This window comes from Hyperolius riggenbachi, chromosome 3, assembly GCF_040937935.1.
Source record: "Hyperolius riggenbachi isolate aHypRig1 chromosome 3, aHypRig1.pri, whole genome shotgun sequence".
In the NCBI taxonomy this organism is placed as follows: Eukaryota; Metazoa; Chordata; class Amphibia; order Anura; family Hyperoliidae; genus Hyperolius; species Hyperolius riggenbachi.
Window position 1 is genome coordinate 5,067,877 of NC_090648.1, and position 27,444 is coordinate 5,095,320.

At 48.9% G+C, this 27,444-nt stretch overlaps 1 protein-coding gene across 1 annotated transcript; it reads right to left on the reverse strand.

Annotated features, from left to right (window-relative positions):
* Positions 1-298: 298 nt before the first annotated feature.
* LOC137560827 (hornerin-like) lies at positions 299-27,444 on the reverse strand. Its single transcript, XM_068271963.1, has 7 exons — positions 25,462-27,444; positions 17,220-17,276; positions 16,995-17,022; positions 15,124-15,308; positions 13,210-13,371; positions 7,962-8,123; positions 299-944 (listed from the first exon to the last, which is right to left on the reverse strand). The coding sequence occupies exons 1-7, from the start codon at positions 27,376-27,378 to the stop codon at positions 888-890; spliced, it is 2,568 nt and encodes an 855-aa protein (XP_068128064.1). The 5' UTR covers positions 27,379-27,444; the 3' UTR covers positions 299-887.

Consider the following 27,444-nt stretch of genomic DNA (forward strand, 5'->3'; position numbering starts at 1 on the left):
TAGGTGCCCAGATGACCCTTCCCCTTCCCTCCAGCATAAGTAGCCAGTTGACCCTTCCCGCTATTATAGACAGCCGGATTACCATTCCCCTACCACATTTCCAGTATAGGTAGCCAGATAACCCTTCCCCCCCTCCTCTAGTTTAGATAGCTTGATGATCCCTCCTTCCTTCCCTCTAGTATGAGAGGACAGATGACTCTCTCACCTTCCGTAAAGTTAGCCTGATGACCACCCCTCTCTCCAGTATAGGTAGCCAGGTCATAGGTAGCCTAGTATAGCCTGCTGCCCACCCGCACTTAATTCTGTGGTGCCCTAGGGCGAGGCCTATGGGGCCTTGGCTTAAATCCAGCCCTGATGGTCACTTTGGGTAGAGGGTGGAAATATCACAATCTTCGTTTTATTTATGTTAAGTTAAAGGAAAAAGATGACATGAAAGTACAGACAGCAGACAGTCAGGGTCTCAGGATAATAGTGGAGGATGGTCAGAGGCTGAGAAATAGATTTGGGTGTCATCAGCACAAATCTGATATTGAAAAAAACAAAAGAGTTTATTAATTATCACAGGCCATGAGTGTAGATGGAGAAGAGAAGAGGTCCAAGGACAGAGCCTTGTGGTAAACCAGCAGAAAGTGGGCATAGAGAGGAGTTAGTATTTCAGTAGAAGACAGTGAAGGAACATCCAGACAGGTAGAGTGGATCCAGGAATATGCTAGGCCATTGAGCCCCAGTAGCGAGAGGGTCTGGAGAAGCAGAGAGTGATCAACAGTGTCAAAGGCGGAGGAAAGAATGAGGGGTTTTAGAGCAGAAATATTGTGTCTTCCTTATGTTCTCTGAACATCACTCCTCTATTTGGCTGGGAATATTGTTCCAGTCATCTGGTCCACCCATCAGAAGGGTCCACCCCGAGAGCTGTCCTCTCGCATCTCCTCCTCGCTCAGCACGTCCTGAAACATATTCCAAAACAACATTACTCTGTGATACCCCCATAAACTTCTGATCCTTACGCGCCTAGTTTCCTAAAAGACAGCTGTGACCGGTATGGCCCTGTGTGAAGACCTGTGTGAAGACCTGTGTGAAGACCTGTGTGAGGACCTGTGTGAAGACCTGTGTGAAGACCTGTGTGAAGACCTGTGTGAGGATCTGTGTGAGGACCTGTGTGAAGACCTGTGTGAGGACCTGTGTGAGGACCTGTGTGAAGAGTAAGACCTGTGTAAAGACCAGTGAGACCTGTGTGAGGATCTGTGTGAGGACCTGTGTGAAGACCTGTGTGAGGACCTGTGTGAAGAGTAAGACCTGTGTAAAGACCAGTGTGAAGACCAGTGTGAAGACCTGTGTGAGGACCTGTGTGAATACCTGTGTGAGGACCTGTGTGAGGACCTGTGTGAAGACCTGTATGAAGACCTGTGTGAGGACCTGTGTGAAGATCTGTGTGAGGACCTGTGTGAAGACCTGTGTGAAGATCTGTGTGAGGACCTGTGTAAAGACCTGAGTGAAGATATGTGTGAAGATCAGTGTGAAGACCTGTGTGAAGACCTGTGTGAGGACCTGTGTGAGAACCTGTGTGAAGACCTGGGTGAAGACCTGTGTGAAGATCTGTGTGAGGACCTGTGTGAGGACCTGTGTGAAGACCAGTGTAAGGACCTGTGTGAAGACCAGTGTGAAGACCTGTGTGAAGACCTCTGTGAAGACCTGTGTGAGGACCTGTGTGAGGACCTGTGTGAGGACCTGTGTGAAGACCTGTGAGAAGATCTGTGTGAGGACCTGTGTAAGGACCTGTGTGAGGACGTGTGTGAGGACCTGTGTGAGGACCTGTGTGAAGACCTGTGTGAAGATCTGTGTGAGGACCTGTGTGAGGACCTGTGTGAGGACCTGTGTGAGGACCTGTGTCCTGTGTGAAGACCTGTGTGAAGACCTGTGTGAGGACCTGTGTGAGGACCTGTGTGAGGACGTGTGTGAGGACCTGTGTGAGGACCTGTGTGAAGACCAGTGTAAGGACCTGTGTGAGGATCTGTGTGAGGACCTGTGTGAGGACCTGTGTGAAGATCTGTGTGAAGACCTGTGTTAGGACCTGTGTGAAGATCTGTGTGAAGACCTGTGTGAGGACCTGTGTGAAGATCTGTGTGAAGACCTGTGTGAGGACCTGTGTGAGGACCTGTGTGAAGATCTGTGTGAAGACCTGTGTTAGGACCTGTGTGAAGATCTGTGTGAAGACCTGTGTGAGGACCTGTGTGAAGATCTGTGTGAAGACCTGTGTTAGGACCTGTGTGAGGACCTGTGTGAAGACCTGTGTGAGGACCTGTGTGAAGACCTGTGTGAAGATCTGTGTGAAGACCTGTGTGAGGACCTGTGTGAGGACCTGTATAAAGACCTGTGTGAGGACCTGTGTGAAGACCTGTATAAAGACCTGTGTGAGGACCTGTGTGAAGACCTGTGTGAGAATCTGTGTGAAGACCTGTGTGAAGATCTGCGTGAAGATATGTGTGAAGATCAGTGTGAAGACCTGTGTGAAGACCTGTGTGAGGACCTGTGTGAGAACCTGTGTGAAGACCTGGGTGAAGACCTGTGTGAAGATCTGTGTGAGGACCTGTGTGAGGACCTGTGTGAAGACCAGTGTAAGGACCTGTGTGAAGACCAGTGTGAAGACCTGTGTGAAGACCTCTGTGAAGACCTGTGTGAGAACCTGTGTGAGGACCTGTGTGAGGACCTGTGTGAAGACCTGTGAGAAGATCTGTGTGAGGACCTGTGTAAGGACCTGTGTGAGGACGTGTGTGAGGACCTGTGTGAGGACCTGTGTGAAGACCTGTGTAAGGACCTGTGTGAGGACCTGTGTGAGGACCTGTGTGAGGACGTGTGTGAGGACCTGTGTGAAGACCTGTGTGAAGATCTGTGTGAGGACCTGTGTGAGGACCTGTGTGAGGACCTGTGTGAAGGCCTGTGAGAAGATCTGTGTGAGGACCTGTGTGAGGACCTGTGTGAAGATCTGTGTGAGGACCTGTGTGAGGACGTGTGTGAGGACCTGTGTGAAGATCTGTGTGAAGACCTGTGTGAGGACCTGTGTGAGGGCCTGTGTGAGGACGTGTGTGAAGACCTGTGTGAAGACCTGTGTGAGGACCTGTGTGAGGACCTGTGTGAAGACCTGTGAGAAGATCTGTGTGAGGACCTGTGTAAGGACCTGTGTGAGGACGTGTGTGAGGACCTGTGTGAGGACCTGTGTGAAGACCTGTGTAAGGACCTGTGTGAGGACCTGTGTGAGGACCTGTGTGAGGACGTGTGTGAGGACCTGTGTGAAGACCTGTGTGAAGATCTGTGTGAGGACCTGTGTGAGGACCTGTGTGAGGACCTGTGTGAAGGCCTGTGAGAAGATCTGTGTGAGGACCTGTGTGAGGACCTGTGTGAAGATCTGTGTGAAGATCTGTGTGAGGACCTGTGTGAGGACCTGTGTGAAGACCTGTGTGAGGACCTGTGTGAGGACCTGTGTGAAAAGTCAGACCACGCTGTATTTAGGCTCTTTGGTTTAAGTTCCTTTAGGCCCAATACTCAAGCTATGTGCGGCTCTTCATAATGTAACTGTGAAGCTTTCTCTACTATTCCTTTACCTCACGGAGATTTCCCCTCAATGCCCCTGCTAATGATGGGTTCATGCTCTGCTATTGGGGTAGGTGGAGATAGATGACCTGCTCTGGTGAAGAGAGGCTACAAGTATCACGGCAGCCATCTTTACTTCTGTTTAGCTGTCGTACTGATCCGCTTCACACCTGGAACAAGCATGCAGCCGACGGCGTCCGCCTGGAGTCAGAAAACCTCATCAGCATTCTCATTCATTATGCAGAATCTGCGCTTCCGATCGGCAATCGCGGTAAACTTTTGCATTATTTGATTGGCCGAATACTTCCAAGTCTTCTGATTAGCCTAAAAATTCTGCCTTATTCCAGTATAGTGATTTTCTGAGTGTACAAACAACTACCAGTAGGGGGCGCTGTGAGGCTCAAAAGATGCTCCTTTAACTGTTTCCAATGGACCTGCTGCTACACTGAAAAATGAGGGGACCCCAATCCCCTAAGACAAGCAATACAAGAGAATATAAATAAAGGTGCACTTGTCTACATAATAAGAATATTTGATTGAAATATATTGCCTAATTTGCTGAAATTGGTTTATCCATTAATAGTTATAGTATATAGTATAGTGCAATATTATTTATATGATTTACCCCAAGTTCTCCTTTATTGACACTTTCTTGTGACTCTCTGATTGCTCCAATCCTTCCCAGTCTTGTGACTCTCTGATTGCTCCAATCCTTCCCAGTCTTGTGACTCTCTGATTGCTCCAATCCTTCCCAGTCTTGTGATTCTGTGGAATTCTAATTTCTGTATAACGATTTACGATTGGAAACAAAGAAATTGGAATTCCACAGAATTTGGAACGTCATCCTTAGTGCTGACACTGACGCTGACACTGATAATGATGCTGACACTGATACGGACGCTGATGCTGACACTGATACTGACACTGACACTGATGCTGACACTGATACTGACACTGATAATGATGCTGACACTGATACTGACACTGACGGTGATACTGTCACTGATAATGATGCTGACACTGATACTGACGCTGATGCTGACACTGATACTGACACTGCCGCTGATGCTGACACTGATACTGACACTGATACTGACAATGATACTGACAATGATACTGACACTGATACTGACACTGATAATGATGCTGACACTGATACTGACGCTGACACTGACACTGACGCTGATGCTGACACTGATACTGACGCTGATGCTGACACTGATACTGACACTGATAATGATGCTGACACTGATGTGGACACTGATAATGATGCTGACACTGATACTGACACTGACGCTGATGCTGACACTGATGTGGACACTGATAATGATGCTGACACTGATACTGACACTGACGCTGATGCTGACACTGATACTGACACTGATAATGATGCTGACACTGATACTGACGCTGATGCTGATGCTGACACTGATACTGACACTGGCGCTGATGCTGACACTGATACTGACACTGACACTGATACTGACAATGATACTGACACTGATACTGACACTGATAATGATGCTGACACTGATAATGATGCTGACACTGATGAGGACACTGATACTGACACTGATGCGGACACTGCTACTGACACTGATGCGGACACTGCTACTGACACTGATGCTGACACTAATAATGATGCTGACACTGACACTGATGCTGACACTGATACTGACACTGGTGTGGACACTGACACTGATACTGACACTGATGCTGACACTAATAATGATACTGATGCTGACACTGATACTGACACTGGTGTGGACACTAATAATGATGCTGACACTGATACTGACACTGACACTGATGCTGACACTGATACTGATGCTGACACTGATGCTGACACTGACACTGACACTGATGCTGACACTGATACTGACACTGACACTGCTACTGACACTGGTGTGGACACTGACACTGATACTGACACTGATGCTGACACTAATAATGATGCTGACACTAATAATGATGCTGACACTGATACTGACACTGACACTGATGCTGACACTGATATTGACACTGACACTGATGATGACACTGATACTGACACTGATGCTGACACTAATAATGATGCTGACACTGATGCTGACACTGACACTGATACTGACACTGACACTGATGCTGACACTGATACTGACACTGGTGTGGACACTGACACTGATACTGACACTGATACTGACACTAATAATGATGCTGACAATGATGCTGACACTGATACTGACACTGACGCTGATGCCGACACTAATACTGACACTGACACTGATGCTGACACTGATACTGACACTGACACTGATACTGACACTGGTGTGGACACTGACACTGATACTGACACTGATGCTGACTCTAATAATGATGCTGACACTGATGCTGACACTAATAATGATGCTGACACTGATGCTGACACTGATACTGACACTGACGCTGATGCTGACACTGATACTGACACTGATGCTGACACTAATAATGATGCTGGCACTGATGCTGACACTGATACTGACACTGATGCTGACACTAATAATGATGCTGACACTGATGCTGACACTCATACTGACACTGACACTGATGCTGACACTGATACTGACACTGACACTGATACTGGTGTGGACACTGACACTGATACTGACACTGATACTAACACTGATGCTGACACTAATAATGATGCTGACACTGATGCTGACACTAATAATGATGCTGACACTGATGCTGACACTGATACTGACACTGACGCTGATGCTGACACTGATGCTGACACTAATAATGATGCTGACACTGATACTGACACTGATGCTGACACTAATAATGATACTGAAACTGACGCTGATGCTGACACTGATACTGACACTGGTGTGGACACTGACACTGATACTGACACTGATGCTGACACTAATAATGATGCTGACACTGATGCTGACACTGATGCTGACACTAATAATGATGCTGACACTGATGCTGACACTGATACTGACACTGACGCTGATGCTGACACTGATACTGACATTGATACTGACACTGGTGTGGACACTGACAATGATACTGACACTGATACTGACACTGAAGCTGATGCTGACACTAATAATGATGCTGACACTGATGCTGACAATGATACTGACACTGACGCTGATGCTGACACTGATGCTGACACTAATAATGATGCTGACACTGATACTGACACTGATGCTGACACTAATAATGATACTGACACTGACACTGATGCTGACACTGATACTTACCAAACACACAAGAGGAGAACCTCACTCCCAAACAGTTCTCTGCTGCTTTATAAAGCCTGCAGGCTGCTTATAAGCCAATGAGAAGTGCACACATATGTTACACCTAGCTTGCAGTGATTAATCAAACAGAAGCTGAGCTAGTCAGCTAGTCGTTGGAGAGGGCTTCAGTTGCATATAGACAATGGCTATATGACCAGCAGGGGGCACCAGCGTGCAGGATATTCCCTCTCATCTGACTCACATATGGTGTTGGATGCTGGTTCTGGGGCCCCGGGCAGTGAGAGTTCCCGGGGCCCCAGGCTGGCTCATGCACCATTATTTTTAATTTTATTGTAGTATCCCATGCAGTTTAGTTAGGAGGGGGGCAGATGAGAGGGAATATCCTGCACGCTGGTGCCCCCTGCTGGTCATATAGCCATTGTCTATATGCAACTGAAGCCCTCTCCAACGACTGGCTGACTTGCTCAGCTTCTGTTTGATTAATCCCTGCAAGCTAGGTGTAACATATGTATGCACTTCTCATTGGCTTATAAGCAGCCTGCAGGCTTTATAAAGCAGCAGAGAACTGTTTGGGAGTGAGTTTCTCCATTTGTGTGTTTGGTAAGTTTTAGAGCAGTAGGAGACAGGCCTTGGGGGTGGCAGCTCCAGGGCTTGACTGCGCTCACATATGGTGTTGGATGCTGGTTCTGGGGCCCCGGGCAGTGAGAGTTCCCGGGGCCCCAGGCTGGCTCATGCACCATTGTTTTTAATTTTATTGTAGCTGACACTGATACTGACAATGATACTGACACTGATACTGACACAGATAATGATGCTGACACTGATAATGATGCTGACACTGATGAGGACACTGATAATGATACTGACACTGATGAGGACACTGATAATGATACTGACACTGATGCTGACACTGATAATGATACTGACACTGATGCTGACACTGATGCTGACACTGATACTGACAATGATACTGACACTGATACTGACACTGATAATGATGCTGACACTAATAATGATGCTGACACTAATAATGATGCTGACACTGATGCTGATGCTGACACTGACAATGATACTGACACTGATACTGACACTGATAATGATGCTGACACTGATAATGATGCTGACACTGACACTGACACTCACCATGAAGAGGGCACAGGCCAGCAGCAGGGCTTTCATGGTGACACTGAGGTCTGTAGGGAAGCAGATGACATAGTTGTCCTTAGCATCGAACACCTCCTTGCAGATCCCCCTCCACATCCGTGTGATTGCGCCAGTCTGAGTCACTTTATTGGCCGATACCACCTGTTAAGAGAAGAGGGGGAAAAGATATGAGATTGTTGGCAGATACCACATGATAGGATGGGGAGAGCAGATATGAGATTGTTGGTAGATACCACATGATAGGATGGGGGGAGCAGCTGTGGGATTGTTGGCAGATACCACCTGATAGGATGGGGGGGGGGGAGCAGGTATGAGATTGTTGGCAGATACCACCTGATAGGATGGGAGGAGAAGATATGAGATTGTTGGCAGATACCACATGATAGGATGGGGGGAGCAGATTTGAGATTGTTGGTAGATACCACCTGATCAGATGGGGAGAGCAAGTATGAGATTATTGGCAGATACCACGTCTTAAGAGAGGCGGGGGAGAAGATATGAGTTTGTTGGCAGATAACACCTGTTAGGATGGGGGGGGGGGGGGGCAGGGGTGGGATTGTTGGCGGATACCACCTGATAGGATGGGGGGGGGCAGGTGTGAGATTGTTGGCAGATACCACCTGATAGGATGGGAGGATAAGATATGAGATTTTTGGCAGATACCACATGATAGCATGGGGGAGCAGATTTGAGATTGTTGGTAGATACCACCTGATCAGATGGGGGGAGCAAATATGAGATCATTGGCAGATACCACCTCTTAAGAGAGGCGGGGGAGAAGATATGAGTTTGTTGGCAGATAACACCTGTTAGGATGGGGGGGGGGGCAGGGGGAGATTGTTGGCAGATACCACCTGTTAGGATGGGGGAGCAGATATAAGTTTGTTGGCAGATACCACCTGATAGGACAGGAGGAGCATATTTGAGATTGTTGGAAGATACCACCTGATAGGATGGGAGGAGAAGATATGAGATTGTTGGCAGATACCACATGATAGGATGAGGGGAGCAGATTTGAGATTGTTGGTAGATACCACCTGATCAGATGGGGGAGCAGATATGAGATTATTGGCAGATACCACCTCTTAAGAGAGGCGGGGGAGAAGATATGAGTTTGTTGGCAGATAACACCTGTTAGGATGGGGGGGGGGGGGGGGGAGGGGGGGGCAGGGGGAGATTGTTGGCAGATACCACCTGTTAGGATGGGGGAGCAGATATAAGTTTGTTGGCAGATACCACCTGATAGGACAGGAGGAGCATATTTGAGACTGTTGGAAGATACCACCTGATAGGGTGGGGGGAGAAGATATGAAATTGTTGGCATATACCACCTGACAGGATGGGGGGAGTAGGTGTGGTATTGTTGTCAGACACCACCTGTTAGGATGGGGGGAGCATATATGAGATTGTTGGCAGATACCACCTGTTAGGATGGGGGGGAGTAGATTTGAGATTTTTGGCAGATACCACCTGATAGGATGGAGGGAGCAGATATGAGATTGTTGGCAGATACCACCTGATAGGATGGGGGGGAGCAGATATGAGATTGTTGGCAGATACCACCTGATAGGGTGGGGGGAGCAGATATGAGATTGTTGGCAGATACCACCTGATAGGATGGGGGGAGCAGATGTGAGATTGTTGGCAGATACCACCTGATAGGATGGGGGGAGCAGATATGAGATTGTTGGCAGATACCACCTGGTAGGATGGGGGGGAGCAGGTGTGGGATTGTTGGCAGATACCACCTGTTAGGATGCAGGGGAAATGATATGTGATTGTTGGCAGACACCACCTGTTAGGATGTTAGGATGGGGGGGGGAATGATATGAGATTGTTGGCAGACACCACCTGTTAGGATGGGGGGAAGCAGGTTCATCTATCTGTTCAATGGCTTGCCATGCAGACCGCACTCCAGTGAGAGGGGTGGAGCAACGCTGCCTATATGTTCAGTGGCTTGCCATGCAGATCGCACTGCACAGCGAATCTGCAGCGTTTCCCCGCAGGCGAGAGGGGCGGGGCAAGGCTGCCTATCTGTTCAATGGCTTGCCATGCAGACCGCACTCTAGCAAGAGGGCGGGGCAATGCTGCCTATCTGTTAATGGCTTGCCTTGCAGACCACACTCCAGCAAGGGGGCAGAGCAAAGCTGCTTATCTGTTCGATGGCTTGCCATGCAGACCACACTCCAGCAAGAGGGGCGGGGCAATGCTGCCTATCTGTTAATGGCTTGCCATGCAGACCACACTCCAGTGAGAGGGGCGGGGCAAGGCTGCCTATCTGTTCAATGGCTTGCCATGCAGACCACACTCCAGTGAGAGGGGCTGGGCAATGCTGCCTATCTGTTCGATGGCTTGCCATGCAGACCACACTCCAGTGAGAGGGGCGGGGCAATGCTGCCTATCTGTTCAATGTCTTGCCATGCAGACCACACTCCAGCGAGAGGTGCGGGGCAATGCTGCCTATCTGTTAATGGCTTGCCTTGCTGACCACACTCCAGCAAGAGGGCGGGGCAATGCTGCCTATCTGTTAATGGCTTGCCATGCAGACCACACTCCAGCAAGGGGGCAGAGCAAAGCTGCTTATCTGTTCGATGGCTTGCCATGCAGACCACACTCCAGCAAGAGGGGCGGGGCAATGCTGCCTATCTGTTAATGGCTTGCCATGCAGACCACACTCCAGTGAGAGGGGCGGGGCAAGGCTGCCTATCTGTTCAATGGCTTGCCATGCAGACCACACTCCAGTGAGAGGGGCGGGGCAATGCTGCCTATCTGTTCGATGGCTTGCCATGCAGACCACACTCCAGTGAGAGGGGCGGGGCAATGCTGCCTATCTGTTCAATGGCTTGCCATGCAGACCACACTCCAGCGAGAGGGGCGGGGCAATGCTGCCTATCTGTTAATGGCTTGCCTTGCTGACCACACTCCAGCAAGAGGGCGGGGCAATGCTGCCTATCTGTTAATGGCTTGCCATGCAGACTGCACTCCAGCGAGAGGGGCGGGGCAATGCTGCCTATCTGTTCAATAGCTTGCCATGCAGACCACACTCCAGCAAGAGGGGCGGGGCAATGCTGCCTATCTGTTAATGGCTTGCCATGCAGACCACACTCCAGTGAGAGGGGCGGGGCAAGACTGCCTATCTGTTCAATGGCTTGCCATGCAGACCACACTCCAGTGAGAGGGGCGGGGCAATGCTGCCTATCTGTTCGATGGCTTGCCATGCAGATCACACTCCAGTGAGAGGGGCGGGGCAATGCTGCCTATCTGTTCGATGGCTTGCCATGCAGACCACACTCCAGTGAGAGGGGCGGGGCAATGCTGCCTATCTGTTCAATGGCTTGCCATGCAGACCACACTCCAGCGAGAGGGGCGGGGCAATGCTGCCTATCTGTTAATGGCTTGCCTTGCTGACCACACTTAAGCAAGAGGGCGGGGCAATGCTGCCTATCTGTTATTGGCTTGCCATGCAGACTGCACTCCAGCGAGAGGGGCGGGGCAATGCTGTCTATCTGTTCAATAGCTTGCCATGCAGACCACACTCCAGCAAGAGGGACGGGGCAATGCTGCCTATCTGTTAATGGCTTGCCATGCAGACCACACTCCAGTGAGAGGGGCGGGGCAAGGCTGCCTATCTGTTCGATGGCTTGCCATGCAGACCACACTCCAGTGAGAGGGGCGGGGCAATGCTGCCTATCTGTTCGATGGCTTGCCATGCAGACCACACTCCAGCAAGAGGGGCGGGGCAATGCTGCCTATCTGTTAATGGCTTGCCATGCAGACCACACTTCAGTGAGAGGGGCGGGGCAAGGCTGCCTATCTGTTCAATGGCTTGCCATGTAGACCGCACTCCAGTGAGAGGGGCGGGGCAATGCTGCCTATCTGTTCGATGGCTTGCCATGCAGACCACACTCCAGCGAGAGGGGCGGGGCAATGCTGCCTATCTGTTAATGGCTTGCCATGCAGACCACACTCCAGTGAGAGGGGCGGGGCAAGGCTGCCTATCTGTTCAATGGCTTGCCATGCAGACCACACTCCAGTGAGAGGGGCGGGGCAATGCTGCCTATCTGTTCGATGGCTTGCCATGCAGACCACACTCCAGTGAGAGGGGCGGGGCAATGCTGCCTATCTGTTCGATGGCTTGCCATGCAGACCACACTCCAGTGAGAGGGGCGGGGCAATGCTGCCTATCTGTTCAATGATTGCCATGCAGACCGCACTCCAGTGAGAGGGGCGGGGCAATGCTGCCTATCTGTTCGATGGCTTGCCATGCAGACCACACTGCAGCGAGAGGGGCGGGGTAATGCTGCCTATCTGTTCAATAGCTTGCCATGCAGATTGCACTGCGGAGTGAATCTGGGTGGTATGCTGTAGATTTCTGCTCAGCTTAGCGTTAGCGATTCAGACTGCGAAAGTGGACACCGGCCTCTAATGTCTGAGTCCTTCTTTGTATTAATAGAAGTAAAAGTAGGTGATTAGGAGTGTCAGTAGAAAAGCTATCTTTTGTTTTCCTTGCATTGAAGGACATCCACGGCTATAATTACCAGGTAATTTTCTGGAAAGTTGATCCAGGGATTTATCTGACTGCCATCTGGAGGTCGGAAGGAATTTTCCTTTTTTAGAGCTTATTGGCCCTGGCCTTGTATGGTTCTCTCCCCTGGATCAGCTGAGATATGTGTAGTATGCAAGCAGAGAAAAAGATGAGAAATGGGAGGCTGCAGCCTCCGTAGAAGCGCTTCTGCGTGAAATGGTCAGAAGGCTCTCATCCCCCAGCACCCACCGCACAGCTTTACCAGCAAACCGGTATGTTACTTCTCAATATGCATACATTTGAATCCACGATGTTGCACCATGTGTTATGAATAAATAAGCAGTTTACAGCAGTGCCGGCATTTCTCATCTTTTTCTCTGCCTGCATACGATGTCTATCTGAGCCTGAGCACGCTGGTCTAGCTGCATCGCACCGGATACCTGCACCCCTACAACCCTCCCTGCACCCCTAGCTGCAGTGCCAGCACCTTTCTATCCTACCTTCCTTTGAGATATGTGTAGGTTCAGGACAATGTTTTTTTTATTCCTTGTTGAACTTGATGGGGCGGATGATCAACCAAACTAGCTCTGTAACTACGTAACACCTTTCCAAGTCTGAAGAGTGCCGAAGGCATTGTGAGCCGGATTGCGTGCCTCGTTGGCCAAGCTATGATTTTGTCAGTTTGTCACTAGATGGACTGACCTGATAGTGGGCGTCAGACATGAAACATTCCCTCCATCCCGGACCTTTCACTTTCAGACAAATATGTTCCGATGGGTCCAAGATATCAAAAGTTGCAGAGAAACTTGTCCACTTCTTCACTATGTAGCCGAGGAGCCTGCCGGAGGAGCTGGAGATCTGCAACTAGAATAATGGATAATTGTCACCAACGGTGGTCCTACTGTGTTCTATCACCATGATAAGCTATGTGTGTGTGGATGGTTCTCCTGGTTCTGATGGTCCAGAGAAGAGTTATGATCTAGATGTGAAACCCATTACACTTTATGCTTGCAGCACATCCAGCACATCCAGAGCCGGGACAAGGTCCTCCAGCACCAAGGCTTATACAGAAAAGAGCACCCCTCCATCCTTTCCAACCCCAGCCGCCACACACTGATTGCTATAAGAATAAAAAGCCCCCCGGGGTGCTCCCCCCCCCCAAAAAAAAACAAAAAACACGTTAATCTATAGTTATCTGAAGTCACTGCCATGTATCCCCTTTTTTTATTTATCTCTGCTTCAAACACAATAAGGGAATGATAGCTGAGTGAGTTGTGTGACCCTCCTACACTGCGCCCTGAGGCTGGAGCCTCTCTTGCCTCTGCCTTGGCCTGGCCCTGACCACATCCATTGCCCAGTAATGCACAACATGCGGCGTGTTATTACCGTCAGAAATTGTTGCAAGACAAACTTAGGGAGTGCACAACAATTTTACCTTTACTAACACTGGGATAGTGATGCACTTTAACCCTTTAGCCCTGCGAGCATTACCAGGTCAACTTGTGCGCTGCTAGGTAGCATAAAGTGGTAACGTGTATGAACACATTTAGAGCATCATCTATACTGCTACACCAGTCCTGGAATCACCTAGTCCTAGATCAGGGATGTGGAAGTTCAATCCTTAATGGCCGAGTTCCTCAAACATTTTTGGCACAGCTCAAATGAATTGATTGGACTGAATCAGGAGAGGTGTGGCTCATCGAGTAGAGCACATTTCTCCATTTCTCAGTCCATCCTAAACACTGGTATGGCCATGCCTCTCGAGGAGTGGAGTTCAACACCTGTGTCCAAGAAATGCATGGATCTGGCCAGACTTTGCTTGTGTGTACTTCAGCATTCTTGAAGGTCCATGCCTTCCATCTTACTAGTCCCAGATAATTATGTCTATTATCTATGCTCTCTTAGAATTCCTTATATTGTTTCACTCAAGAATTCCATGTTCTGTTGCTCCACATCTCTGAAAATGTCTGTCTTGTGTCACACAAAGCCTGGAGGACCTCTTCCTAGAGAACAGTGTCTTGTGTCTCACCATTGACAGAGGTCCAAACCTTGTATTAAACAAGCCACCATACAATTTTTTGTGCGATTCGATTCAATTCATTGATTCGATTTGATTCAATTCGACATGTCCAATCGGGATTCATTTTTATTCAATTCATTTTGCCATTGTTCTGCAATGGCAAAATGAATCGAATCGAATCCCGATCGGACATGTTGGATTGATATAAATCGAATCAATGAATCGAATCGCATTGAATTGAATTGCACAGAAAATGTTATGGGGTGGATGGGGCTTTAGAACCCCATGTTTTATTTCTCATGATTTCTATCTTGTGTCACAGAAAGCCTGGAGGACCTCATCCTAGGTCCTATCTAGTGGTCATCATTGTGTTATGCCTCACTATTAGCAGAGGTCCTTGTAGCCTACAGCATCACTTGTATAGCTCTTGTCTCACCTGTGGTTATGTCTGTCTCTGTCCTGTCACCACTCTATGTCTCACTATTAGCAGAGGTCCTTGTAGCCTACAGCATCACTTGTACAGCTCTTAGCCTTGTCTCACCTGTGGTTATGTCTGTCTCTGTCCTGTCACCACTCTATGTCTCACTTTTGCTCACCTTGGTTTCCCAGCTGCAGAAGTCAGAGGGCTGTAGAAGATTGAATATGTTATTTCCTTGGGCATTGTTAACCCTTAAATCCAAATGAGGGCCACAATGGTTCCGCTCCTGGGTGCCCTGGTACAGGAGACGACCGTCGCGGCTCAGGAGGTCATATTCACTGTATCCCTCAAAAACTCCATTTCCTGAAAAGATAATGAAATGATAGAATTAGTATTAGAGAGTGAGACATACAGAAACCCCATGTAAATGTGTATATGAGCTCCAAACCTTGTGGTGTATTCACTGTACAGGAGCGCATGGCACTTTACCAGTACTTGCAACTGTGAGTTATTGCACATTGCACAATTAGTGAGTCCTGCGTTACCTTATGCATACATTACCAGGGTACTGTGCAGTCGAGGTTGGGGTGAAGAGAAGGTTGGGATGGAGAGAAGGGGATGTCTGGAGAAGCACAGGGTGGAGAGAAGGGAATGTCTGGAGAAGCACAGGGTGGAGAGAAGGGAATGTCTGGAGAAACACAGGGATGGAGAGAAGGGGATGTCTGGAAAAGGACAGGCTAGAGAGAAGGTTGTCATGGAAAGAAAGGAGGAGGTGGAGACAAGGAAAGAAGGGAGGAGGTGGAGATAAGATGATGTTTGGAGAAGGTTGTGTTGGAAAGAAGGGGATGTTTGGTGAAGGACATGGTGAAGAAAATGTAAGCATGGAAAGAAGCGAAGAGGTGGAGATATGGAGGAAGGGAGGAGGTGGAGATAAGGAAAGAAGGGAGGAGGTGGAGATAAGGAAAGAAGGGACGAGGTGGAGATAAGGAAAGAAGGGACGAGGTAGAGATAAGATGATGTTTGGAGAAGGTTGCGGTGGAAAGATGGGAGGAGGTGGGGTGAAGAGGATGTGTGGAGAAGGACAAGGTGAAGAAAAGGTTGGCATGGAAAGAAGGGAGGAGGTGAAGATAAGGAAAGAAGGGAGGAGGTGGAGATAAGGAAAGAAGGGAGAAGGTAGAGATAAGGAAAGAAGGGATGAGGTAGAGATAAGGAAAGAAGGGAGGAGGTGGAGATAAGGAAAGAAGGGAGGAGGTAGAGATAAGGAAAGAAGGGAGGAGGTGGAGATAAGGAAAGAAGGGAGGAGGTGAAGATAAGGAAAGAAGGGAGGAGGTAGAGATAAGGAAAGAAGGGAGGAGGTAGAGATAAGGAAAGAAGGGACAAGATAGAGATAAGGAAAGAAGGGACAAGATAGAGATAAGGAAAGAAGGGACAAGATAGAGATAAGGAAAGAAGGGATGAGGTAGAGATAAGATGATGTTTGGAGAAGGTTACGGTGGAAATATGGGAGGAGGTGGAGAGAAGGGGATGTTTGGAGAAGGTCGGGGTGGAGAGAAGGGGATGTTTGGAGAAGGTAGGGGTGAAGAAATGGTTGGCATGGAAAGAAGGGAAGAGGTGAAGATAAGGAAAGAAGGGAGGAGGTGAAGATAAGGAAAGAAGGGATGAGGTAGAGATAAGGAAAGAAGGGAGGAGGTGAAGATAAGGAAAGAAGGGAGGAGGTGAAGATAAGGAAAGAAGGGAGGAGGTGGAGTTAAGGAAAGAAGGGAGGAGGTGGAGTTAAGGAAAGAAGGGAGGAGGTAGAGATAAGATGATGTTTGGAGAAGGTTGCAGTAGAAAGACGGGAGGAGGTGGAGAGAAGGGGATTTTTGAAGAAGGTTGGGGTGGAGAGAGGTTCGGGTGAAGAGAATGTAATGTTTGAAGAAGGTCAGGGTGGAGAGAAGTTCAGGGTGGAGAGAATGTAATGTTTGGAGAAGGTTGGGGTGGAGAGAAAGGCAGAGGGGAATGGATACAAAGTGAATTATCTTGGCTTGAAGATCAGGAATAGGAACTCACGTGTCTGCTTGACGTGGAGTTCATTGACCTGTAAAAATATTATGAAATGCAGGCATAAGTTACAGAATTATAAAGGAAGACTTATAATTGTTGGCGTTGCTTACACATAACTTTTTATTGCAGTCTAAAGTTGAAGTTGAAGGACTTTGGTTGTTTTATGGTTGGAGATTACCCCTGCCCATAATTACAGAAAATCCCTGGTAAGCTGATGTTAGAAAACCTCACCTGGAGCAGCTTTTCCAGACCTGGAGGAGTGACAGCGACAGGACGGGCCGGATACCCCTGCAAGACCAAACAAACAATACTTTGTATGTGTAGATAGAGACACAATCATTCCCTGCTCACAAGGAAATAGGTGGTTTTATTACAATTCATAGCTTTTCTAACAAGAAAAAAAATAAACTACAGAACAAATGGGATGAATGAGCCAAACACAGCATGAGACGAGGAACGAGGTCATCAGAAGGTCATCAGAAGACATTGAGGGGCAGTTGTCTAGGACATGAGGGGCAGTTGTCTAGGACATGAGGGGCAGTTGTCTAGGACATGAGGGGCAGTTGTCTAGGACATGAGGGGCAGTTGTCTAGGACATGAGGGACAGTTGTCTAGGACATGAGGGGCAGTTGTCTGGGACTTTTCAGCTGTGGAATGAAGCCAGGGAGTCAGAGTGGTTTCTTTGGAGAATTGCATCAGCATTGAAGCATGGTCTGTTGCTATTGGCAACCATCTTATAGTTGACACTTAGGCCCGGTTCACAATGACACTTAAATGGCTCATAGATCCGTGAAAACAGATCTGATTACTGGTCGATTGGATCCACTTTCACTCCATTGCCACTTAGCTGCTTCAATTCCGTTTCCCCATATCCTCCCCAGACCCCCATCACCAAAGTGGATTGTGCTGGCTAGAATGGTCCTTTTCTTCACTAGTGTGAAGAAACCTTCTGTTTTCTAATTGCCCCCAATGTGGAGCTTCAACATTCATTTCCGCTCTGCTGGGCTCAGCACCAAATTTGTGGTCCGTTCAGCGGATCAGGCAGTGCAGATCTGTTCTAACAGACCTATTTGAATGGATCCATAGGTTAACACTGGATCAGTTTGCATCTGTTAGGATCCGTTCCAGTAGGATTCGCGTACAGACTGTTTTTTTTCCGCCAGTGTGAACCGGGCCTTATGGATGGACACCTCTGAGATGACAAGAGCTGGAAGCCGGTGAGGGTGAGGATCTCACAACTTCTATCCCACCTTGTATACATTGCAGCCATCAGCTGCATGACCAGCTCACATAGTCCACAGATTTACAGGACAAGTATACAGCCCACCTCACAGCCATTCCACGTCAGCAGAGCTCCCCTGAGATGAAACAAACTCCTTGGACTTAACATGAAGTCAAGATTTAGTGAATAAGCCTATAGTCCTGTAATGCATCTAGCAAAAGAATAACAGCAAGCTGATAAAGTTTCTGCTGAAATCCTGCCAAGACTCAGTGTGCTGCATTGTATGGTATCAGTCTCTTGTGTGTGTGATGAGCATTGGCAGGCCACATGTTAGGGAATAGAGATGGCCCGACTAGTAATGAAATAAATAGGCCAGTTGCTCATAAGTTTAGTGAAAAATTACAAAAGTATTACCTTTAATGGAAAAATTGTGCCATACACAGACCAACCAATTACATAGTTACATAGTTATTTTGGTTGAAAAAAGACATACGTCCATCGAGTTCAACCAGTACAAAGTACAACTCCAGCCTGCTCCCTCACATATCCCTGTTGATCCAGAGGAAGGCGAAAAAACCTTACAAGGCATGGTCCAATTAGCCCCGAAAGGAAAAAAATCCTTCCCGACTCCAGATGGCAATCAGATAAAAATCCCTGGATCAACATCATTAGGCATTACCTAGTAATTGTAGCCATGGATGTCTTTCAACGCAAGGAAAGCATCTAAGCCCCCTTTAAATGCAGGTATAGAGTTTGCCATAACGACTTCCTGTGGCAATGCATTCCACATATTAATCACTCTTACTGTAAAGAACCCTTTCCTAAATAAATGGCTAAAACGTTTTTCCTCCATGCGCAGATCATGTCCTCTCGTTCTTTGAGAAGGCCTAGGGACAAAAAGCTCATCCGCCAAGCTATTATATTGCCCTCTGATGTATTTATACATGTTAATTAGATCCCCTCTAAGGCGTCTTTTCTCTAGACTAAAAAAACCCAGTTTATCTAACCTTTCTTGGTAAGTGAGACCTTCCATCCCACGTATCAGTTTTGTTGCTCGTCTCTGCACCTGCTCTAAAACTGCAATATCTTTTTTGTAATGTGGTGCCCAGAACTGAATCATATTCCAGATGTGGCCTTACTAGAGAGTTAAAAACATTTAAAAATGGCCATGGATGAATTTACACACCCTCACATTGACCATACATACCACCCCATTCACATCTCCCCACTGGTACCGGTACCATCTGTATAGAGGTCTTCAGAGAGGGGGAGAGAGAGGGTTAGACCGTATTTTGGGCAAATGGAGAGGTGATTCTCCTGATGGATATGCAGATTGCGTAATAAGTATGCGTATCAGGAGCGATCTCACCACTTCCACTATCACAGCATGTTGCTAATTCGTTGGAAGGTCCGCTCTTCTCACGCTGGCAGCTTGATCTTCAGTCGCAACCATTCCTTGCTGTCGGGCCCAGTCACCGGCTCAACCTGCCCTGCCAGTTGCACCGAGATGGGGAGCTCAGACACTCCGGTCACGAGTGCAGAGACACGCACTCCGATAACACGCTGTTTAGCTGCAGCCAATAAGGGAGTTTGCAGGCCACGGGAATTGAACCCGCCCACCTACGCATTGCGCCCGCCCACTTGCGAGCTTCGTCAGGATGTGATCCAATAGAGATGGCCCGAACCTCTGATTTTCGGTTCGCGAACCGGGTTTGCAAACCTCTTGCGAAAGTTCGGTTTGCATGAACTTTCACAAACTGCAAAAGACTTCAATGGGGGGGCAAACTTTGAAAACTAGAAAAAATTATGCTGGCCACAAAAGTGATGGAAAAGATGTTTCAAGGTGTCTAACACCTGGAGGGGGGCAATGGTGGAGTGGGATACATGCCAAAAGTCCCAGGGAAAAATATGGATTTGACGCAAAGCAGCGTTTTAAGGGCAGAAATCACATTGAATGCTAAATTGCAGGCCTAAAGTGCTTTCAAACATCTTGCATGTGTATACATCAATCAGGGAGTGTAATTAGAGTACTGCTTCACACTGACACACCAAACTCACTGTGTAACGCACCGCAAACAGCTGTTTGTGTAGTGACGGCCATGCTAGACTGGTGCGCACCATGGCAAGAGTGCAGGCCGTGGCGGTTTTCAAGCTCATACGGTCGCCGGGCTGTGGTAGCTCAATGATAGAACAACAGTGACTGTCCAGCTGATCAAATTTGGTCTGTCCACAATGAAGCAACAACCTTATTATCTTTGGTGTGCCACCCCCACCCGAGACACTCAAATAGCCGGCGGTCATTGCTTCATTGTGATACGCAAGCCCCTTCACCGCGGCGAGGTAATGATCACGAAGGGGGATGGGCACATGTACATGCCTTTTGTTTTTTTGTTGCAGCCGCAGTGCAGCCAGAAAAATTAGGCAGGCATGTACATGCACCAGAAAAATTATTATAGCGGCCACTGCTAGCATTCAGGAATCCGCCTGGAGTCCTAGACCCTGTTGGTGGTGGCTGAGAAGGCAGTCAAGTAGGGATGCTCGCTGGATTCCGCGATTCCGGACGGAATTTGGCCAATTCCGATTCCGCCGGTAGGATGCTATACCTCTAAAAAGGAATTCCGTGAAAATGTTTTATTTCCGCGGAATTTTACGGAATTAACATTTATTTCCTATTCCCTCCTCCTGGAGGGAGGAAGGTCTCATCTTCCAGGGAATTGTAGTATTTCAAAAGCCAGCTTACATACCGTAGCTGGGAATTGAACCCAGGTCTCAGTGTGTGGTAGCCATCTGACTTAACCACTATACCACCAACCATACTACATGTTGAAGCCAGCCTAGCATGTACCATTATGATCAATCCAAGAGAAAAAGTAGCATGCTGGCTACCACACACTGAGACTTGGGTTCAGTTCCCAGCCACGGTATGTAAGCTGGCTTTTGAAATACTACAAATCCTTAAGCATGCTACTTCTTCTCTTGGATTGATCATAATGGTACATGCTAGGCTGGCTTCAGCATGTAGTGTGGTTGGTGGTATAGTGTTTAAGTTAGATGGCTACCCACACTGAGACCTGGGTTCAATTCTCAGCCCAGCCTGGGTTCAATTCCAAGCCACGGTATGTAAGCTGGATTTTGAAATACTACAATTCCCTGGAAGATGAGACCCTCCTGAAAAGGACTAAGTGAACAGTTAATAGGGACTATGGGCTACCATATAGGATATACAAGGTTACTTTAGCGATTTTTTTAATTTTTCCGGTGGAATCTGGAATTCCGCGGAATTTTCATAGCGACAGAATTTAACACTGACGGAATCCGTGATTTCCGTCGGAACGGAATTTGCTGGTTCTGATCATCCCTACAGTCAAGCGGCCTGCAGGCAGAGATGCTGTGTGGGGAGCGACTTAGTCTTGGGGCAGGCAGTCACACGGCGTGCAGGCAGAGATGCTGTGTGTGGGGACTGACTTAGTCTTCGGGCAGGCCTGACCATTGCTTTGCAGACCACGTGGTCAGATGGTCCCTTGACTGAACGCTGTGTGCCAGAGATGACACCACTTGCCTTTCAACATCCCGGTACAGTTTTGGTATCGCTTTTTGAGAAATAATTGCATATCTTCCACTGTGGTGTGTGACTTTGCTTTTGTGTGCTGCTTTTCCTCAGGTAGTCATCCCATTGCAGTCTGTGCTTTGTAATCATGTGCCTTCGTAAGGTAGTTGTCCCTACGCGTGTCTTGGTCTTTCCACGGCTCAATTTTCTGTGGCAGAGAGTACAGATGGCATTGCTCTCATCTGAGGCAGACACACAAAAAAAATTCCACACCACTGAGCCCTGGGGTGATGGCACTTTGGTGATGGCTGCTGACTGAGTGTAAAGTGGGGTGCCAGAATCAGAGCAGGAGAAGGAAGATATGTCACGCTTCCGTGCGGAAGCTGAAAAAGATAAGGTGTTCTGTGTTAAATAGTCAACTATGTACTGACAATATTGGGGGTTGATGGCACGTGCCTTCTTCTGAACACTGTACTTTGATCGCGGGCCGCACGAAATCACGACAGCGCAACCTCGAACAGACCTGCCAGGTGGCCTGCCTCTGCCTTTTGTTTTGTCTATATTGGGGGGGATGAAGTGAAAGGTATGCGCTGACTTGACTTATACAATGTGCAGTCACACAGGTGCAGTTAACAGGTATGCACGGAGTGGTATATCACACTGCGTGCACTCACGTAGGTAAGTGGGTGCACTGAACACAACAGGTAGGGATATGCAGTGATGGGTATTACATGTGCACCTGTCACACACAGACAGGTACACTGACACTGACTGATCGGGCTGTATATAATGCAAGTGGGCCACAAAAAAAAAAAAAAAGATCACAAGAACAAGATTAGCTATCAAAAGAGCTGTTGTGGGGTGTTTTTTTTTTTTAGCAATAACAATCAGTCAGGAGCCAGCTAATAAGCCTACAAGAGCCTAACTAAGCTTTCCCTATGAGAGTCTGCAGCAGCTATCCCTTGACTAATTACTGTAGGCACACAAGTGAGTCCACTGCCTGACGCTGCCTGCCTTTTATAAGGGGGGGAGGGGGCCTCCAGGAGGGAGTGTAGCCTGATTGGCTACAATGTGCCTGCTGACTGTGATGTAGAGGGTCAAAGTTGACCCTCATGATGCACTATGGGAGCGAACCGAACTTCCGGAAAAGTTCCCGGTTCGCCGTGATCGTGAACCATGGAGGTTCGCCGGGAACCGTTCGCCGGCGAACCGTTCGGGCCATTTCTATTGTACACCCCCAAATCCCAGCAAAGACACAGCTGCCCCATTCACTGTACACCACCAAATCTTCAGCACAGACACAGCTGCCCCATTCATTGTACACCCCCAAATCCAATCACAGACACAGCTACCCAATTCACTGTATGTCACAGGGCCCCTAGTGGCTTGACCGCACAATGCCTTCCAATCGGTTTCAGCACACAGACCATGCAAGCTGTGGTCGCAATCGGTGCGCAGAAACCGCTGGGAATTCGGCCGTAGACCGACTAGAAGGGAGCCTGTGAGTTACGATAATTACAAATTACACACTATTTCAGGGTATAACTGCCACCACCTCTGTTACCATGGGACAGAGGAGCCCACTGACTGGCTGAGTCTAGACCTGCAAATAAAACGGTTAAACACACTCTATTCTGTCTAGCTAGCAACAATAGTAGTGACTCTTCAGAAGTCAGGGTTCAGTTTGTGCGGCTGAAGCAGGGTAGCTGAATAAACAAATGATGTTAGCGTTGTTTATTAAATGCAATATAAATAATTAATATATACAGAAAATCATTAAAATCAACAATTATAGAAACATTAATAGCCAGTATTAAAATAAGAAGGAGAAAGTACTTAGGTTTGTGAAAATATGTCCTTTCTGGGAAAGAAATGCTAAGTCCTTGGTTGCAGAGTGTCAAAGTCCAAACAAGCCAGATGCCAGCATGTCCTCAAGCTGGCAAGGATGTAATCAGGATGATGTTCAAAGTGGAGGACATTGATTTTGGGTCCTCTGCCATTCTTATACCCCTGATCCAGTAGGAGGGAGTGAGGGTGGGAACCGAACACCCCCTTAGAACATGAGATGAGTCCTCCCCTTCTTCTGGGGACCAAAAATCATATCTAACCATATATGGGCTCTATCTCACAGAACCGTACAGGTCAGGGCAGATTTACTAACATTTTCAGATCTGTCTCGATTTACCCAGCACTCTGATACCAAACATGAGGGGTGGGACTCCTGTGGTATCATCAGGGCACTTTCGAACTGCCTAACTGACAGCCCTTACCTCAGAATGTTCTGAAACTTTCTCAGTACCAGCGCCAGGCAAAGCCCGGAATGCTCTGTGAGTTTGGAGGGCCTGCCAGCCTGGCAACACAGGAAATATGACAAATATAGCAGTTTATGGATTATTACATATACATCTAGGAATTACAGCAGGTCAGTTCTAGGTAAAGGCTCTTTGAAGCTAGGACAGCAGGCTACGTGTCGGCTTCCCTGCTGTGATCAGGGCAAGGGAGTCTCACTCTCCTCTAAATTGGTTCTGTCAGGCTACTTATCTGACTTCATCTGATGGATGGGCCCTTAGCACAGCTAGGTGCCTGGGACACTCTGCTGAAGGCTTCCTGCCATTTGGTAAAAGGAAAAAGAACTGTCTTTTAAAAGAAGGAAAGAATGACTGTGCAAATCTAACCAGGAAGCGATCAGAAAATGGACTGCGCGAATCCTCCCGATTTGCCTGCGTTTCTCACGGCTGTTCCATGACACTGTACACCTCCAAATCCCAGCACAGATACAGCTACCCCATTCATTGTGCACTCCCAAATCCCAACACAGACACAGCTACCCCATTCACTGTACACCCCCAAATCCCAGCACAGACACAGCTACCCCATTCACTGTACACCCCCAAATCCCAGCACAGACACAGCTACCCCATTCATTGTACACCCCCAAATCCCAGCACAGACACAGCTACCCCATTCATTGTACACCCCCAAATCCCAGCACAGACACAGCTACCCCATTCATTGTGCACCCCCAAATCCCAGCACAGACACAGCTACCCCATTCATTGTACACCCCCAAATCCCAGCACAGACACAGCTACCCCATTCATTGTACACCCCAAATCCCAGCACAGACACAGCTGCCCCATTCACTGTACACCCCCAAATCCCAGCACAGACACAGCTGCCCCATTCATTGTACACCCCCAAATCCCAGCACAGACACAGCTACCCCATTCATTGTACACCCCCAAATCCCAGAACAGACACAGCTACCCCATTCATCGTACACCCCTAAATCCCAGCACAGACACAGCTACCCCATTCCTTGTACACCCCCAAATCCCAGCACAGACGCAGCTACCCCATTCATTGTACACCCCCAAATCCCAGCACAGACACAGCTACCCCATTCATTGTACACCCCCAAATCCCAGCACAGACACAGCTACCCCATTCATTGTACACCCCCAAATCCCAGCACAGACACAGCTACCCCATTCATTGTACACCCCCAAATCCCAGCACAGACACAGCTACCCCATTCATTGTACACCCCCAAATCCCAGCACAGACACAGCTACCCCATTCATTGTACACCCCCAAATCCCAGCACAGACACAGCTACCCCATTCATTGTACACCCAAACAGCTCCTCAGCCATTGTACAGCCCTGTCTCCAGCACAGACACAGCAGTCTCTCTTTTACTTACTGCTATCTCTCTGCTAGTGTCCTCTGGCTGCCTTCCATCTGTTACTCCTCGCTGTCTCTCCGGTAGTGACTCCTGGCTGCTCTCTCCCCTGTTCCTCCAGCTGCACCTCCGGCACTGATTCCTGGCTGTGGTGTCTCCTGTGTTCCCCACTGTCCCTCCAGTAGTGACTCCATGGTGTATCCCCTTCTGCACTCCACACTGTCTCTCAGGCAATGACTCCTGGCTGCTCTCTCTCCTGTTACTCCAGCTGCACCTCCGGCAGTGACTCCTGGCTGTGGTGTCTCCTGTGTTCCCCACCGTCTCTCTAGTAGTGACTCCATGGTGTACTCCCTTCTGCACTCCGCACTGTCTCTCTGGTAGTGACTCCTGGCTGCTCTCTCCCCTGTTCCTCCAGCTGCACCTCCGGCACTGACTCCTGGCTGTGGTGTCTCCTGTGTTCCCCACCGTCTCTCCAGTAGTGACTCCATGGTGTACTCCCTTCTGCACTCCACACTGTCTCTCTGGTAGTGACTCCTGGCTGCTCTCTCTCCTGTTCCTCCAGCTGCACCTCCGGCACTGACTCCTGGCTGTGGTGTCTCCTGTGTTCCCCACCGTCTCTCTAGTAGTGACTCCATGGTGTACTCCCTTCTGCACTCCGCACTGTCTCTCTGGTAGTGACTCCTGGCTGCTCTCTCCCCTGTTCCTCCAGCTGCACCTCCGGCACTGACTCCTGGCTGTGGTGTCTCCTGTACTCCCCACTGTCTCTCCAGTAGTGACTCCATGGTGTACTTCCTTCTGCACTCCGCACTGTCTCTCTGGTAGTGACTCCTGGCTGCTCTCTCCCCTGTTCCTCCAGCTGCACCTCCGGCACTGACTCCTGGCTGTGGTGTCTCCTGTGTTCCCCACCGTCTCTCCAGTAGTGACTCCATGGTGTACTCCCTTCTGCACTCCACACTGTCTCTCTGGTAGTGACTCCTGGCTGCTCTCTCCCCTGTTCCTCCAGCTGCACCTCCGGCACTGACTCCTGGCTGTGGTGTCTCCTGTACTCCCCAATGTCTCTCTTATAGTGACTCCTGGCTGTGTTCCCTCTTGAGCTAAGCATGTTCTCTCTAGTGAGGACTCTTTGCTGCATTCTCCCCTGATCTCCTTGCTGTCTCTCCTGCTCTCGCTGCAGTTTCTCCTACTGCTCCTCCTGCTGTCTCCTCTGCTCTCCATGCTGCTCCCCCTGCTTTCTCCTCTGCTCTCCATGATGTCTCCCCTACACTCCCTGCTGTCTCCTCTGCTCTCCATGCTGTCTCCCTTACACTCCCTGCTGCTCCTCCTGCTGTCTCCTCTGCTCTCCATGCTGTCTCCCTTACATGCCCTGCTGCTCCTCCTGCTGTCTCCTCTGCTCTCCATGCTGTCTCCCCTGCACTCCCTGCTGATCCCCCTGCTTTCTCCTCTGCTCTCCATGCTGTCTCTCCTGCTGTCTCCTCTGCTCTCCATGCTGTCTCCCCTGCAATCCCTGCTGCTCCTCCTGCTTTCTCCTCTGCTCTCCATGCTGTCTTCCCTGCAATCCCTGCTGCTCCTCCTGCTTTCTCCTCTGCTCTCCATGCTGTCTCCCCTGCAATCCCTGCTGCTCCTCCTGCTGTCTCCTCTGCTCTCCATGCTGTCTCCCTTACATGCCCTGCTGCTCCTCCTGCTGTCTCCTCTGCTCTCCATGCTGTCTCCCCTGCTCTCCATGCTGATCCTCCTGCTGTCTCCTCTGCTCTCCATGCTGTCTTCCCTGCACTCCCTGCTGCTCAACCTGCTGTCTCCTCTGCTCGCCATGCTGTCTCCCCTGCACTCCCTGCTGCTCAACCTGCTGTCTCCTCTGCTCGCCATGCTGTCTCTCCTGCACTCCCTGCTGCTCCTCCTCTTGCTGTCTCTCCTGCTGATGGTCCCTCCTGTATTCCCCATTGCCCCTCCAGTAGTAAGTCTTGGCCGCGGTCTCTGAGAGGTTCTGATGGTGGTAGGCTTCCCCAC

Excerpts from the sequence above, each read along its gene's own strand:
- LOC137560827 (XM_068271963.1), bottom strand. The coding sequence starts at position 27,378 with ATGGGGAATACAGGAGGGACCATCAGCAGGAGAGACAGCAAGAGGAGG. Across the intron at positions 8,124-13,209 it reads TGTCTGACGCCCACTATCAG|GTGGTATCGGCCAATAAAGT; the intron begins GTCAGTCCATCT and ends TTCTCTTAACAG. Across the intron at positions 945-7,961 it reads TGGCCTGTGCCCTCTTCATG|GACGTGCTGAGCGAGGAGGA; the intron begins GTGAGTGTCAGT and ends AATATGTTTCAG.